Source organism: Mustela erminea, chromosome 1 (genome assembly GCF_009829155.1).
Source record: "Mustela erminea isolate mMusErm1 chromosome 1, mMusErm1.Pri, whole genome shotgun sequence".
Lineage (NCBI taxonomy): Eukaryota > Metazoa > Chordata > Mammalia > Carnivora > Mustelidae > Mustela > Mustela erminea.
Genome location: NC_045614.1, coordinates 4,323,687 through 4,337,109, shown reverse-complemented (window position 1 = coordinate 4,337,109; position 13,423 = coordinate 4,323,687). Strand labels below are relative to the sequence as shown.

Sequence of the window (13,423 nt, the reverse complement as noted above, 5' to 3'; positions counted from 1 at the left end):
GTTTATTCCCCAAAAGGATTTCGGCAAGGGTGGCTGCCTCCGTAAGAGAGGGGTCAAGAATTAAAGGGAAAATTCTCACCAGTGAACCTTCATATCTTGTGGTGCCTCGTGCATTTTATACCATGTGTTTGTGTATGTAGAATGAATGATCGACTAAGTGATGAATGAATGAATAACTCATTTACCTTGATCAAGGCTCTTGCAGCCTTCCGACAAGCCGCATAGTACTGGTTGAAATTCAGGACTTCCCACTGCTCACCGTTCTTTGTTGCAAGGGCTGGATATGCCCCAAATCGTTTGACTGACTCCCGAAAAAAATCAGGGATGGTTACGGGGGTCTCATGGCCTAGCCCATGTTTCGATAGCCTCAGGATGACTTCTCCATCTCGATGAATGGTCCACAGCCCAGGAGTAACTGCAAACAGCCACCAGGGTTGGTGGCAAATGTTTTTATTAATTTAATAACTTTGGGGGAGGAGTGTCCTTTCTGAGCTTGAAGGGCTGAGTGTTGAATTAATCCCGCTCCCCGGGTGAAGTCACATGACCAACGCCAGCCAACCCATTCACGCTTCCTCTTTCCTACTTTTCCTTGCCAACCCCCAACAAATTACTGTGAAAAATTTCACACCTACAAGAAACCTGAATGGTCTATAGAGCCAACATCCTCTTACCACGTGGTTTCCACAACTGCTGGCATTTGCTCCATTTGCTTTATCCTATCTCGGTCCCACCATCTCTCTCCATCCGTCCATCACTCTGTCCATGTCAGTGCTGCGGCTACCCATCCATTTCCCCCTTAAGCACTTCAGCGTGTGAATCATTAGCTCGAGTCCATATTATTTATAGGGTTTTTTTTTTTTTTAAGGTAAAATGCACGCGTGGCAGACTACATGCTTTGGTCAGTGGAATGTGAGAAGTGGCCGTTGTGTGTCTCTCCCAGGCGGAAGGTGTAAGAGCCGGTGTGTGACCCACCATACCCCATTCTCCTCACAAAAATGGTGCAAGCACATGTCAGGGAGGAACCCTAGTGCCAGATACACATAATGCAGGCAAGAAACAAGCCCGTGTTGTGTTGAGCTGTTGAGGACTGGGGTCGGGTTTTAAAGCAACATCACCCAGACCACCGGATTCCACCAACTTATACGGACCAGGCAAAGGGGCTGGCTCAAAGCCAGTTTGTTTTCCTCCCTCACTCACCTCCTTCCAGGGGTGAAATGATTGACCCCTAGAGAGGAGAAGAGGGTTTCCTGTGGAGAGAGTTGGTGAGTAGTGTGTTGCTCATCGCCCCCCAACCAGGGGCCAAGTGAGAGAAGATTCTGGAAACCCTCTTGGAGAAATGGGTGTGTGACTCTTGACTTTGAAACTTATCCTCTGGAGGGCTGGTAGCCGGAAATGGCCGAGTAGACAGCGGGGTTGGGGGAGCACCACACGTCTACCTGCTGGGGGACACTGATTTTCCCCTTGACTGACATGGACCTCACGGAGAGGCTTTTGGCTGGAAGCCAGTAGAAAGAATTCCACGTCACCTGGAGATCCATGTTGAGAGACAGTCCGTGAGGAAAGTCACCAGTGGGCGCTGAGCAAAGAACATGAACTATGTATTAAGTCGGCTAGGGCCGCCGTGACCAAGTTCCCCAGACTGAGTGGCTGACACAACAGAAGTCTGTTCTCTCAGTTCTGGAGATGATGAGTATGAGATCAAGGTGTGTGCACAGTTAGCTCCTTTGGAGGCCCTGGTGGAGAATGTGTTCCATGTCTCTCTCCTCATTCCTGGCGATTTGCTGGCCATCTTTGGAGTTCCTTGGCTTCCGGAAGCTTCATCCCAGTCTCTGCCCTCAGCTTCACGTGGTGATCCCCCTGTGTGCCTGTCTGTGTCCAACTTGCCCCTTTTCACACGGACACGGTCATTGGGTTAGGACCCACGCGAACGACCTCGTCTTATCTAATGACACGTGCGGTGACCCCTCTTTCCAAATAAGTCACATCCCGAGGTGCTGAGTGTTGGGGTGCCTCTTTGTTCATGTGACTATTCTAGCACAATGCAAGACACTTACAAATAACATTTATTTCCCGTAGTTGCAGGGGCCAGGAAGTCAGAGACCAGGGCTCTGGCGGGTTCAGTGTCTGGTGAGAACCTGCTTTCTGGCTGATAGCGGCTTCTCACTGCGTCCTCCCTTGGCAGAAGGGATGAGGGAGCTCCCTGGGGCCTTCTTTATCAGGACACTGATCCAGTTCATGTGGACCTGGTGGCCTGATCCCTTCTGATCGGCCCCACCTTCTAATGTAATCGCCTTGGGGTTAAGTTGCAATGTGGGAGTTTTGGAGGGACACAAGTATTTAGACCACGGCAGGGGGATATAGTTCAACCCACGGCAGCCAACATCAAGGCGAGGCTAGTTCAGAAGTGCCCCCGGCCCCGCCCCCAAGGAGAGTTAGCAGCAGGAGGCATGACAGCTTACTGTGGGCAACTGTTGGTGGTGTTGGTGGTGTTGGTACTGTTGGGGGGGGGGAGCATGGTGGAGGGGATGAAAAAAACAGCTCATCGGGCCTCCCCACCCCCACTGCTCCAGGCATCCAGCCTGAGGCCTGGGGGAAGGGAGAAGCTTTAAATGGGACAGAAATGTGGGGGTGTGTCACCTGGACCCTGGTTAGGGATATTTTATTGGCTGTATTGGGTTGAATGATGCTCCCCCAGAATTCATGTACAGAATCTCAGAATGTGACCTTATTTGGAAATAGGGCCTTGGCAGCTGGAATCCTTTGAGGACCCCGAGATGAGATTCTGGAAGTAGGGTTGGCCCTAAATCCAATGACTGGTGTCCTTAGCGAAAGAGGAGAGGACACAGAGAGACCCAGAGAGGAACATCGTGTAATGACAGAGGCAGAGATAGCCGTGATGACTTCGTAAACCAAGGATCACCAAGGATTGCCAAGGGCCACCAGGAGCCTGGAGACCAGGGAACCGACTGTCCATAACAGCCTCCAGGAAAAGCCAACCCAGCCGATCGCTTGGTCTCAGACTTGCAGCCTCTAGAGCCCTCACAGAAGGCAGTTTCTCTTGCTTCCACCACCCAGCCTGGGCCCTGGGAATCTGACAGTGACCGGAATGACATTCTGAAGATCGCGGTCACTTGAGAATGGTTATAAAAGCTGTCGTTCCTGCCAACATTTTAGGCACTTGGAAGAGGGCAGCTGTGAAAGATAATGGGCTCACTCTGTCTCGTGATGTTCCCTGAGCTTTGTTCCGCCGGCAAGGTGGTTACTGCATACAGAGGAAAATCATTATCGCATACCTGCCCTATGTAGTTATCATAAAACATATAAAATATAAATGGTAATACAGAGTAGCATTTAATTACAATATACCTGTACTCTATGATATGTATTGTCTGTATTATATAAATAATATTACATCTGCATTATATGTATGTGAGTACATCTGCGTTATAGTATTACATTTGGCCCATATTACATCTGGACTCTGACCCTCTCTCTTTTTCTATATATAGAATTGCATCTGTACTTTATGTATATATACACACACACACACAATGATACCCACTATATGTCCTGTCATATTCATATCTATACTATATATATTATTACATTGTATACACACACGCACACATATAATTATATCCGCACTATATATAATGGTTGTTGGGTGCTTTACCCACACGCTGTCCCAACAGGGAGGTGTTGTGATCAGCGTCCCATGGTACAAACAATACAAATGAGGTTTCCAAAGAGCGGCCCCACCCCCTGTCCGTGGAGCTCTGCTCAGACAGCAGCTGGCCTGGACGGCCTGTGCTCCCTGTCAGATGTAGGTAGGAGTCGCCTATGCCTCCACCCCAGGTGAGGCACATCAGCCAAAGCCAGGGACCCAGGCAAGGAACAAGTGTGCCTTGACTTTCTAAGGTGGGGTTGCTCCTTTATGAAAAGGCTTGGCTGAGTCTGTGCCCCGTTCCCTTTCCTATATGCACTCAAGCACAACATACCTTTGTTTTTACTCATGTCTCCTTCAGGGTCCTTAATCTCTACTTCCTGAGTCTTGGGGTTTTCGGCCTTTCCAGGTCCGGAGACACCATGCTTCACAGCACTGCAAGACACAAGGCAAGGAACTTAGCAGGGCCGGCAAAGGGGCTGCAGGTCTGAGGCCAGATTCCATCCACTGCTTAGAATCCTGGGATCGATTAGTCATGCTAGTCCCAGGCCTAGGAGGGGAGGGGGGTCCGTGTGACAGATCGTAGAGCAGTTGTAAGTCCAGAGGGCATTCAGTCCGTGAGTTTCCAGAAGTCTCTTAAACGGCTGGGGCATAACAACCAAGTCCATATGTGGTCCTGTGGGTGAGGAAACATTCTGAACTCTAGCAAGGGAAAGAACCCCATGGGAGAGTTCGGTTCTGCTTAGTTGCCTTAAGGATAGTATGACATGAAAACCCAAAGGACATAAAGGAAAAACAGAAAATCTTGCTACGTTAAGAAGTTTTTAATTTCCACGTAGCAAAAGAATACCATAAAAACTCAAAAGATTCACAACAAATTGAGGAAAAAATACGGGTAATGTGTCTAATAGAGAAAGGCCTGATTTCCTTTACATGGGAAGAACTCCTCCCGGTACCCCAAAGGTCATAAATAGAAAGTTCCCTGAAAACAGATTGAAAATGACTTTCTCAGTCATGAGAGAGGGCAATAGAAAATATTGTGATGTATTTCACCTGTCAGATTGAGTAGGCTCAAAAAGGCTGAAAAACACTTGATATTAGTGAGAAAGAATGTGGGGAGACAGACACTCTCGTAGATTGTGAGACTGAGGCAGCCCCCTTGGAAGACAGTGTGCAGAGGTCAGACTTCAGATCCCGTGGTCACTAACCCCTCCTTGGAGGACAGTGACGATTGTGGTTGCCGGGGTCCTCGCGTGCTCACGAACTGGACTCCGTTGTTTGAATCCTTTCATGTCCGATGGGGTCAACCACCACGCCTTAACCTTGTCTGATTTTCAGTGTGCTAATCCTTAAACCTATTAAGCAACATTCTTTTTAAACATTTACTTGACAAAAATTAATAGTTGTTTTCCTGGACAAAATTATGTTCCCCAAAATTCATATGTTGAAGCCCCCCCCCCACTCCAGTGTGACTGTATTTGGAGATGGAACCTTTAGGGAAGTAATTCAGGTTACTGGAAGTCCTAATAATGGGGTCCTGATCCAACCGGATTAGTATCTTTATAAGAGAAAAGGACACCAGCTCTTGCTCTCGCTGTACCTTGTGAGGACACAGCTGTCTGCAAACTATGAAGAGGGCTGTCCCCGGAAACCAGCCCCGCTGATACCTTCATCTTGGACATCCAGCCTCCAGAACCAAGAGAAAATAAGTTTCTGCTGAGTCGCCCATTCTGCAATACTTTGTTACGTGGGGTAATCCATTTGCATAAATGTTGAGAAGACACTAAATCTTAAATGCCATTTAATGAACTTGGGAATTTAACCAATCAAAATTTCCAAAACATCCGAACATTGGCCACATATTTCATTAATCAGATTCCCCCAAGCATGTAATTAAAATCACAAATCCAGTATGTTATTTCGTTCCAATCCAAGATGTCTGCAGATATCATCAGCGGCGCCCTCCACCGCTGGCCGACATCATTTGAGAACAGTGTGTCGCTGGTTTCCGTGAAGGAAAATGGTCTTATCTCCCTCGTGGCCAACATTATACTTGATGCCAGAGTCAAGCAGTCCTAAACTCTAGATGTGCAGTTCATGTCCTACAAGAACCTGACGATACGCCGTCTGGCAAATACAGCCCCATAACCTGTGCACGGTTCTACGATAGCAGACTCTAGCTGTACGTTCCAGTGAAAAAGGAGTAGCCAGAAAAGCACCTTATAATAGGAACTGAGATGAGTGTCTGCGGCATGGGTACACACAGAATAGATCAATCGGTGGAGGAAAGGAAATAGCCAAACATGGCGGGTCCGAATGAAGCTCGGAACACGCACGCAAAGACATCCATAACGTGTGCTACAAAAGAAGAGGCCAGAAGTCCACGGTCCTCCTGGAGACGCTGGCCCGGCTCAGAAACTTGGTGGACCGCACCCCTGCCCCGATCTCCCCTTTCGTCCCTATCTGCCCCTCCCTCCCTCCCTTCCATCACCCTCCCTCGCAGCCGTCCAGCCTTCCCCATCATCGGTCCTTCCATCCGCGCGTCCCTCTGTCTACCCATCACCTAACCAACCTCTCTCCCCCCCTTCCTCCGTCTCTCCATCCTGTCTCTCTCTCCCTTACCTGTTTCCCTTCTTCCTTCCTTCCGGCTCCTCCTCTCTTCCCTCCCTCTCCCCCACCCTGCTTTCCCTCCCCTTCTCCCTCTCTCTCTCTCTGCTCCCCTTTTTCCCCCACATCTGTCCCAGTCTTCAAACTAGGGCCCCAAACGGCTGCTCCCCCAGACAGGCACAACTCTCTGGAACCCGGGCTCCCTCCCATGAGCCAGAGGGACCCTGCTCCATGGTGGCTTCCATCAACCACATTCAATGTGTGGATTCCAGCCACATCCCAACCCAAACAAGGCATCTGTGGTCCGTGGGGACTTGAACACTGAACGGATGTCAAATGACACGAAGAAAGGATGGTCACGCTTTGAAGTGTGATGATGGTTTGAGACTCAGTTAAAGAATCCCTGTTGTTGGGGCGCCTGGGTGGCTCAGTGGTTAAAGCCTCTGCCTTCGGCTCAGGTTATGATCTTAGGGTCCTGGGATCGAGCCCCGCATCGGACTCTCTGCTCAGCAGGGAGCTTGCTTCCTCCTCTCTCTCTGCCTGCCTCTCTGCCTACTTGTGATCTCTCTCTGTCAAATAAATAAATAAAATATTAAAAAAAAAAAGAATCCCTGTTGCTGAAGGATTCCATGTGAAATAACACACTATCTGGAGTTTGCTTTAAAACGGTGCAGCAGGAGCACAGCCGCATAGAGAGAGACAAGGCCAGCTCCACGTTGACAATTATTGGAGCAAGCAACGGATAGCTATTGCTGTTGTTGGGAGGGGTGGGTCATGATGCTATTTGTGTGTGTGTGTGTGTGTGTGTGAAATGTTCCATCATAAAAACTATTAAGAATTAAGAATAAAATAAAATGTTGGTCTGACCATGCCCATCCTCTGCCAGCAACTCTCCAGGGCTCCCACCTCCTGCAGGGTGTAAGCCCACATCTTCTTTGTGCCCACAAGGCCCTGCGCAGCCCCCTGCCCCCTCCCTCCCCCCCCCCCCATCTTCATGGTACATCCATACCATGGAACGCCACACCACAGGGGATGGAACTGTGGATGCACCGTCTGAGCAAATCTCAAAGACCTGAGGGAAAGAAGCCAGACTCAAAAGGCCACCTGCCTTATGATTCCATTTATGTGACTTTCTGGAAAAGGCAAAACAGTAGTGACATAGAACAGGTTGGAGGTTGCCAGCAGTTGGGGTGTGAAGTGGGGTTCACTGTGAAGGGGGAACGGGGGGAATTTGGGGGTGGGCTGGCAACAGTGGCTGTGCTGCTGGTTATATGACTCCAAGAATTTGCCAGAACTCTAAAACTCTACACCAAAAACATGAATTCTACAATGTGTGAATCAGGTGTGCTGTGGACCCTTCAAAAATGTTCCATAGCTAGTTCATTGGGTTCTCCAATATCTCTAAAGGTAAAACTTAAGGAGCAAATGGCTTGTTTGCAATCACTTCCCATCTCCTGTTGAAACTTAGTTCCTGTCCACAGTATGCCAAGTATGTATTGTTTAAAAGCCTAATCATGGGGCATCTGGGTGACTCAGTTGTTTAGGAGTCTGCCTTTAGCTCGGGTCATAATCCCAGGGTCCTGAGATTGAGCCCTGCATCAGGCTCCCTGCTCAGTAAGGAGTCTGCTTCTCTCTCTGTCCTTCCCCACCCCCACTCACGCTCTCTCTCTCTCTCTCAAATAAATAAAATCTTAAAAGAAATAAAAGCCTAATCACTCTCCCCAGTATTGTTACATGGTGATAGCATTCTTTCAAGCTATATTTTTATTCTATCAGTCTAAAGAGAAAAATTTCATCCAGCCAGTTTTACTAAAAAAAAAAAAAAAAAAAAAAGTTATATCTAAAAAGGCTTACTTTGGCAAAGTAAAAAAAGAAAATGTGTACTCTACAACAAAATTATGTATCCCCCTTAAAAGTAAAACTTGGGATAAAACATAAAACGAGTAAGAATGTAATAAAAGATCTACCTCGTGCAGGGTACCATGACAAACATTTGGGTCTGCTGGAGAAGACCTCAAGGACAGACAGTTCCAACTGGGAGTAGAATCCATATGAAGACAAACCAAAGTAGACTGGAGACACCAAAGAATTGCCCACCAAGGGTTGGGGTGGGGGTGGGGAACGACGGGTCGATGTGTACAGAGTTTCCTTTTGGAGCAATGAACCATTTTTGCAACTGAACAGAAGTGATGATTGCACAAGACTGTGAGTGTATTAAATGCCACTGAGCCATCCACTGTAAAAAGGTTAATTTATGCTACGCAAGTCTCATCTTGATGAAAATTCATACACACCAGAGAGAGGTTGGTTCATGGTTACTGAATCTGAATGTTCTTCAAGACAGGATATTAAATCAGAAAAGCAAGATTCAGGACAACATACAAAGAGGTGGCCGTTTGTGCAGGTGAATGGATTTGTGTATGTGTTTGTGGCTCAAGAAAATATGGTTTTGCCTCTGGTCTAAGGAGTTGTTGGCTCTGTGGTGGTCATAAAGCAAAATGTAAGCGATCTGACCCTACCGCTGAAGCCGTGAGAAGGGGAAGATGATAGGTCTCAAATCATTAAGTGCCCACGGCCATCGGGGGGCCTGCCCTGCTTTCTCTCAAGCTGAACCATCATCAAGAACGTTTCTTACAAATTCAGTGAGGGAAAAAGACAAAGGTGGATCCTCTTCTCCTTGTGTCTTCTGAGCACCTACTGTGTGCCAGGCAGAGTTCTAGGCACTGGGCAAAAGATGGACAAAATCCCTCCTTGAGCTGACATTCTAGTTGGAAAAAATAGCCAGGAAAGGAACAAAGATCAGTTCAGATAGTAACAGGATGAGCCTCAAAAAACATCATACTGAGCAAGAGAAGCCAGATGTCAAAGGACACAGCCTGTGATGCATTTGTAGGAAATGTCCCAAACGGGTAAATCCATAGAGACAGGAAGCAGATGAGGGGGTTCCTGGAGCTAGGAACAGAACTATGGGGAGTGACGGCTAATGGGCATGCGCTTTCCTTTGGTGATGATGAAAATATTTTGGAACAAGATAGAGAAGGTGGTTGCTCATCAGTGTGAACGTCCTGAATGCCACTGACTTGTGCACCTTAAAGTGGTGAATCTTGTGATATGTGGGTATCCCTTCGATTAAAAAAACCTCAGGTTGGTGATGATCCCAATGAGAACAACAGAACAGGGTGTTGTAGTAGAGAATGCTGGGGTGGTCAGGAAGGCCTATCTGAGGAGGTGTCATCTGACTTGAGTGAGACCTGAAGGATGTGGAGTTCTACTGGGGTGTGTGTTCCAGACAGAGCAGACTGTGGGTGCAGAGGCTTGGCTGTTCTAGGTGCAGACATATACAATTAGCCTCTGAGAGCAAGGGACGTATAGAAATAAATGCAAAGACAGCCTTACCTCCTGCCATACCCCTCACCTCCTTTGCTCCATCTACTTGGACCTTCTCTCTATCCCCACACACTCTAGTCTCCCTCTCACCTCAGGGCCTTTGCACATGCTGTCCCTTATGCTCAAAACACTGTTCTCCCTAATCTTCATCTATTCTTTCCTTCCCAGACTCAGCCTCTGCCTATGAATCTGTTCTTCACAGGAATATCCCGTGTTATCCCAGGCTGAGCTAGAGCCTACTCCCTCCCATTCCATCCTCTCTTCCCCTTTATTGCATGATCTAGCTTTGTAACTAGGTGTGTGTGTGTGTGTGTGTGTGTGTGTGTGTGTGTGTGTGTGTGTCTATCTTGTTGATCACTATATCCCTAACACATAGCACAATGCCTAGCACATGAAAGGGGTTCAATCAATATTAGATGAATGAGTACATATCCAAATATATTGATTCAGTAGACCTGTGGTCCTCAACGAGGGGCCATTCTAACCCCCAGAGGACACCTGGCAATGTCTGGAGACATTTTGATTGTCACAAGTTGGGGAGTACTACTGGCATCTAGCAGGTAGAGACCAGAGGTGCTGTTCAATGCCCTGCAGTGGCCAGGATAGCTCCTCACAACTAAGGATCATCTGATCTCAAATGTCAGTAGTGCCAACACTGAGAAACTCTGGACTCAACAAGGCAGTTATGAGGTGCAGATGGCAAGCACTTAGAGTATTTTCTAGAGAGAAAGATAATATGGGAGCTCTACCCAGAGACACTTCCTGTGATCTTGGACTGAGAGGATCCTGGTAAAACCAGAAGTCCTGTTAAGACAAGACTGTTGGGACGCCTGGATGGCTCAGTTGGTTAAGGGTCTGCCTTTGGCTCAAGTCATGATCCCAGGGTCCTTGGATCAAGTCCTGCATGGGGCTCCCCACTCATGGGAGAAGCATCTGCTTCTCCCTCTCCCTCTGCCCACTGCTCCCCCTCTGTGTACTCTCTTTTTTTCTGTCAAATAAATAAATAAAATCTTAAAAAAAAAAAAGACCTAGACTGTTTATTACAGAACAGCAACGACAAGCAAAGCAAATAACAAATGGGTCTTTCCTGTGCACTGAGCACTATTCTGAAAGTTTTCTGTGCATTAAGTCATTTAATCTTCACAATAATCCTAGGAGGTAGGTACTGTTATTTACTATTATTCTGCATTTTACAAATGAAACTAGGACACAAAAAGGTTAGTTTGCCTATGGCCAGAACATAATTTTTTCTTCTCAGTCTGGGGAGCATTCATTCATTCATAAGCAGCTTTAAGTGGAGATGGTATGACTCTTAAATCAAATGAAGGTCCAATCCAGCCATGTATTTAAGGAATCTTTACCAGAAGCCGAATGTCTATGTATTGGGACATCAGAAAACAGTAAGTCAAGACAAGTCACTGACTGGGATAAGAGATTTGCTCTGTTCATATGCCAAGAAAGAACTGATATCCATAATATGAAAAGAGCTGCTCTGGATTAAAAAGGCATAGATAAGTAATCCAACAGGAGATGGGCAAAAACATGAACAAGCAGTTCACAGGAAACATGAACGGGTCATAAACAGGACAAGATGCTTGTGTTCTTGATAATGAGAAAAACGAACATTAAATGAGATATTTCATTCCCAGTAGATACAAAAATGCATCCAAGTGCTGGAAGGGAAAGGGAATGGGGGCTCTCCTCCACTACGGATGTGAGATAAAGACAGCACACCCAGTTGACAAAGCTCTGGTGTTAACCATTAACAGTGAACATGTACATATACCTGAGTTGGCATTTTCACTCCCAGGCACATATACCCAAGAGAAACTCTTGCATATCTGCCCCAGGAGACATGAACAACAATGTTTGCAGCAGCAGTGTCTATAAGAACCCCACACTGGAAAACCCCTAATGTCCATCAACAGAAGAGTAGACATATCCATTATGTTGTACTACACTGTGAAGAAAAATCCAAGTACACACACACAAAATTGGATGCATTTCCCAGTCATGGTGCTGATAAAGAAGCAGGTGGTAGTATAATTTTTATATATAGTTCACAAACAGGCAACATTAATTAGTACTTGTTTGGGTGCTGAAACTACAGGGAAGTTTCTGCAGACAATTCAGAGTAGTGGTTACACTACCAGGAGAGGGATGAACATGAGAAAAACGTAGGACGCACAGAGGATGTACAAGTTACTAGTATCATTTTATTCCATAAAGTGAAATAGGTATAGACATTTATTGCTATTCATTAAATTTTCAGATTTTTTGTATTATTTTATATACAAGATGTTTCACAATTTATTTTAAAGATTTGTTTATTTTAGAGAACATGGAGAGGGTGGCAGAGGAAGAGGGAGAGACAGAATCTCCAGCAGACTCCTCATTGAGCATGGGGACACAGAGCTCGATCCCACGATCCCAAGATCATGACCTGAGCCAAAAATCAAAAGCCAGACACCTAACCAACTGAGTCACCCAAGCTCCCCATTTCACCATTTTAAAAGGCCACATAGGGTTTATTGTAACTGCAAAAATTTTATTCAACACTAAACATCTTATCAATATGAGTTACTGCATTTAAGAGAGAAAGGGTGAAAAAACATATGATCTCTTCAAGATATAATTTGATGAAATATCTGTTGTTTATGAAAATTCTTAGCAAATAAGAAATGGAAGACTTTCTTTAACTTGATAAAGTATATCTGGCAGAAATATTCAATAAATACTATACTTAATAACAGCAACAAAAGCTCTGGAAGAATTTCTAAGAAATAAAGAATAAGACAAAAGATGTCAGCTGAATAGTAGCAGTCACAGCTGACATCTTTTGTCTTATTCTTTATTTTATTCTTATTCTTTTGTCTTATTCTTTATAGTGACTGCTACTATTCAGCACTGATGAAGTTTCCTGGTCAATGCAATAACATAAGAAAAATAAATGAAGGAAATACGGATTGTAAACAAACAACACTGTGATTTTGCAGATAATATGATTGACTCCCTAGATTATCCAATAAAATGAAAAGCTATTATAAATAAAAATTTATGTAAGGTGGTTAGGCAAAAGATCAATATTGAAAAAGCAATCAATAGCTTTTTTGTACACCAACAGCGATCAGTGAGAAAATGCAACAAAAAAAGATACTGAGGGTCTGGCTCAAGGCCCAAATGTGTGCCTGCGGTAAGGCTAAGTCCTACTGAAAGATACCACTGAATGACAGCCAGACACTGAATCCCAAAGGACCCCCCCACGTGCCCCTCCCCCATACCAATGTTACTTGTCATGAGTCCTGGTCATCATGGCACGGCATTGGTTGCTGAGACATTTGGTTACTCAGAGTGTTTTCTTCTTCCACAAAGATCATAAATAGGTTGCCTATCCTGGAAGTCTGGACAAGTGCTGCTCCTTTCCAGACCTCGTTACTGTCTGGGTCCAGGATGGTAGTGGTGACAAGAAGCAGAAAGGTGGGCAGTATTCCTTCCCAACAGCCCTTCTACCCCATTCAACCTTCCAGAACCTTCCATCCCAGACACCTCTTGTGACATCACTGGCTGTCTCTGCCTCCCCACCCCACCCCCACCCTTGGAGGAAACTGCTTCTGGGGCAGGAAGATTGCTGTTCTCTTTGCACTCATCCATTCGCTCATGCGCACATATGTGCACACATTGCATTCCTGCGATGGAATTTGTGAAAATTACATGGAGCTACCACACTTACGTTGGGCTGGATTCTGGGGACACAAAGAGGAGCAA

At 46.0% G+C, this 13,423-nt stretch overlaps 1 protein-coding gene across 3 annotated transcripts in view; it reads right to left on the bottom strand.

The window, feature by feature from the left end:
• Positions 1 to 13,179, bottom strand: part of LOC116570574 (long-chain-fatty-acid--CoA ligase ACSBG2-like) — a 33,294-nt gene extending 20,115 nt beyond the window's left edge. For 2 of the 3 annotated variants that reach the window (XM_032307841.1, XM_032307851.1), the window contains exons 1-3: positions 12,949 to 13,179; positions 3,999 to 4,099; positions 186 to 415 (exon numbers count right to left, since the gene is read on the bottom strand). In XM_032307841.1, the coding sequence (XP_032163732.1) occupies positions 186 to 415; positions 3,999 to 4,099; positions 12,949 to 12,971 (354 nt within the window). In that variant the 5' untranslated portion in view covers positions 12,972 to 13,179. Of the gene's footprint in view, positions 1 to 185; positions 416 to 3,998; positions 4,100 to 12,939 lie in introns of all 3 variants that reach the window. The other variant, XM_032307859.1, reaches the window with a different exon arrangement.
• Positions 13,180 to 13,423: the final 244 nt, after the last annotated feature.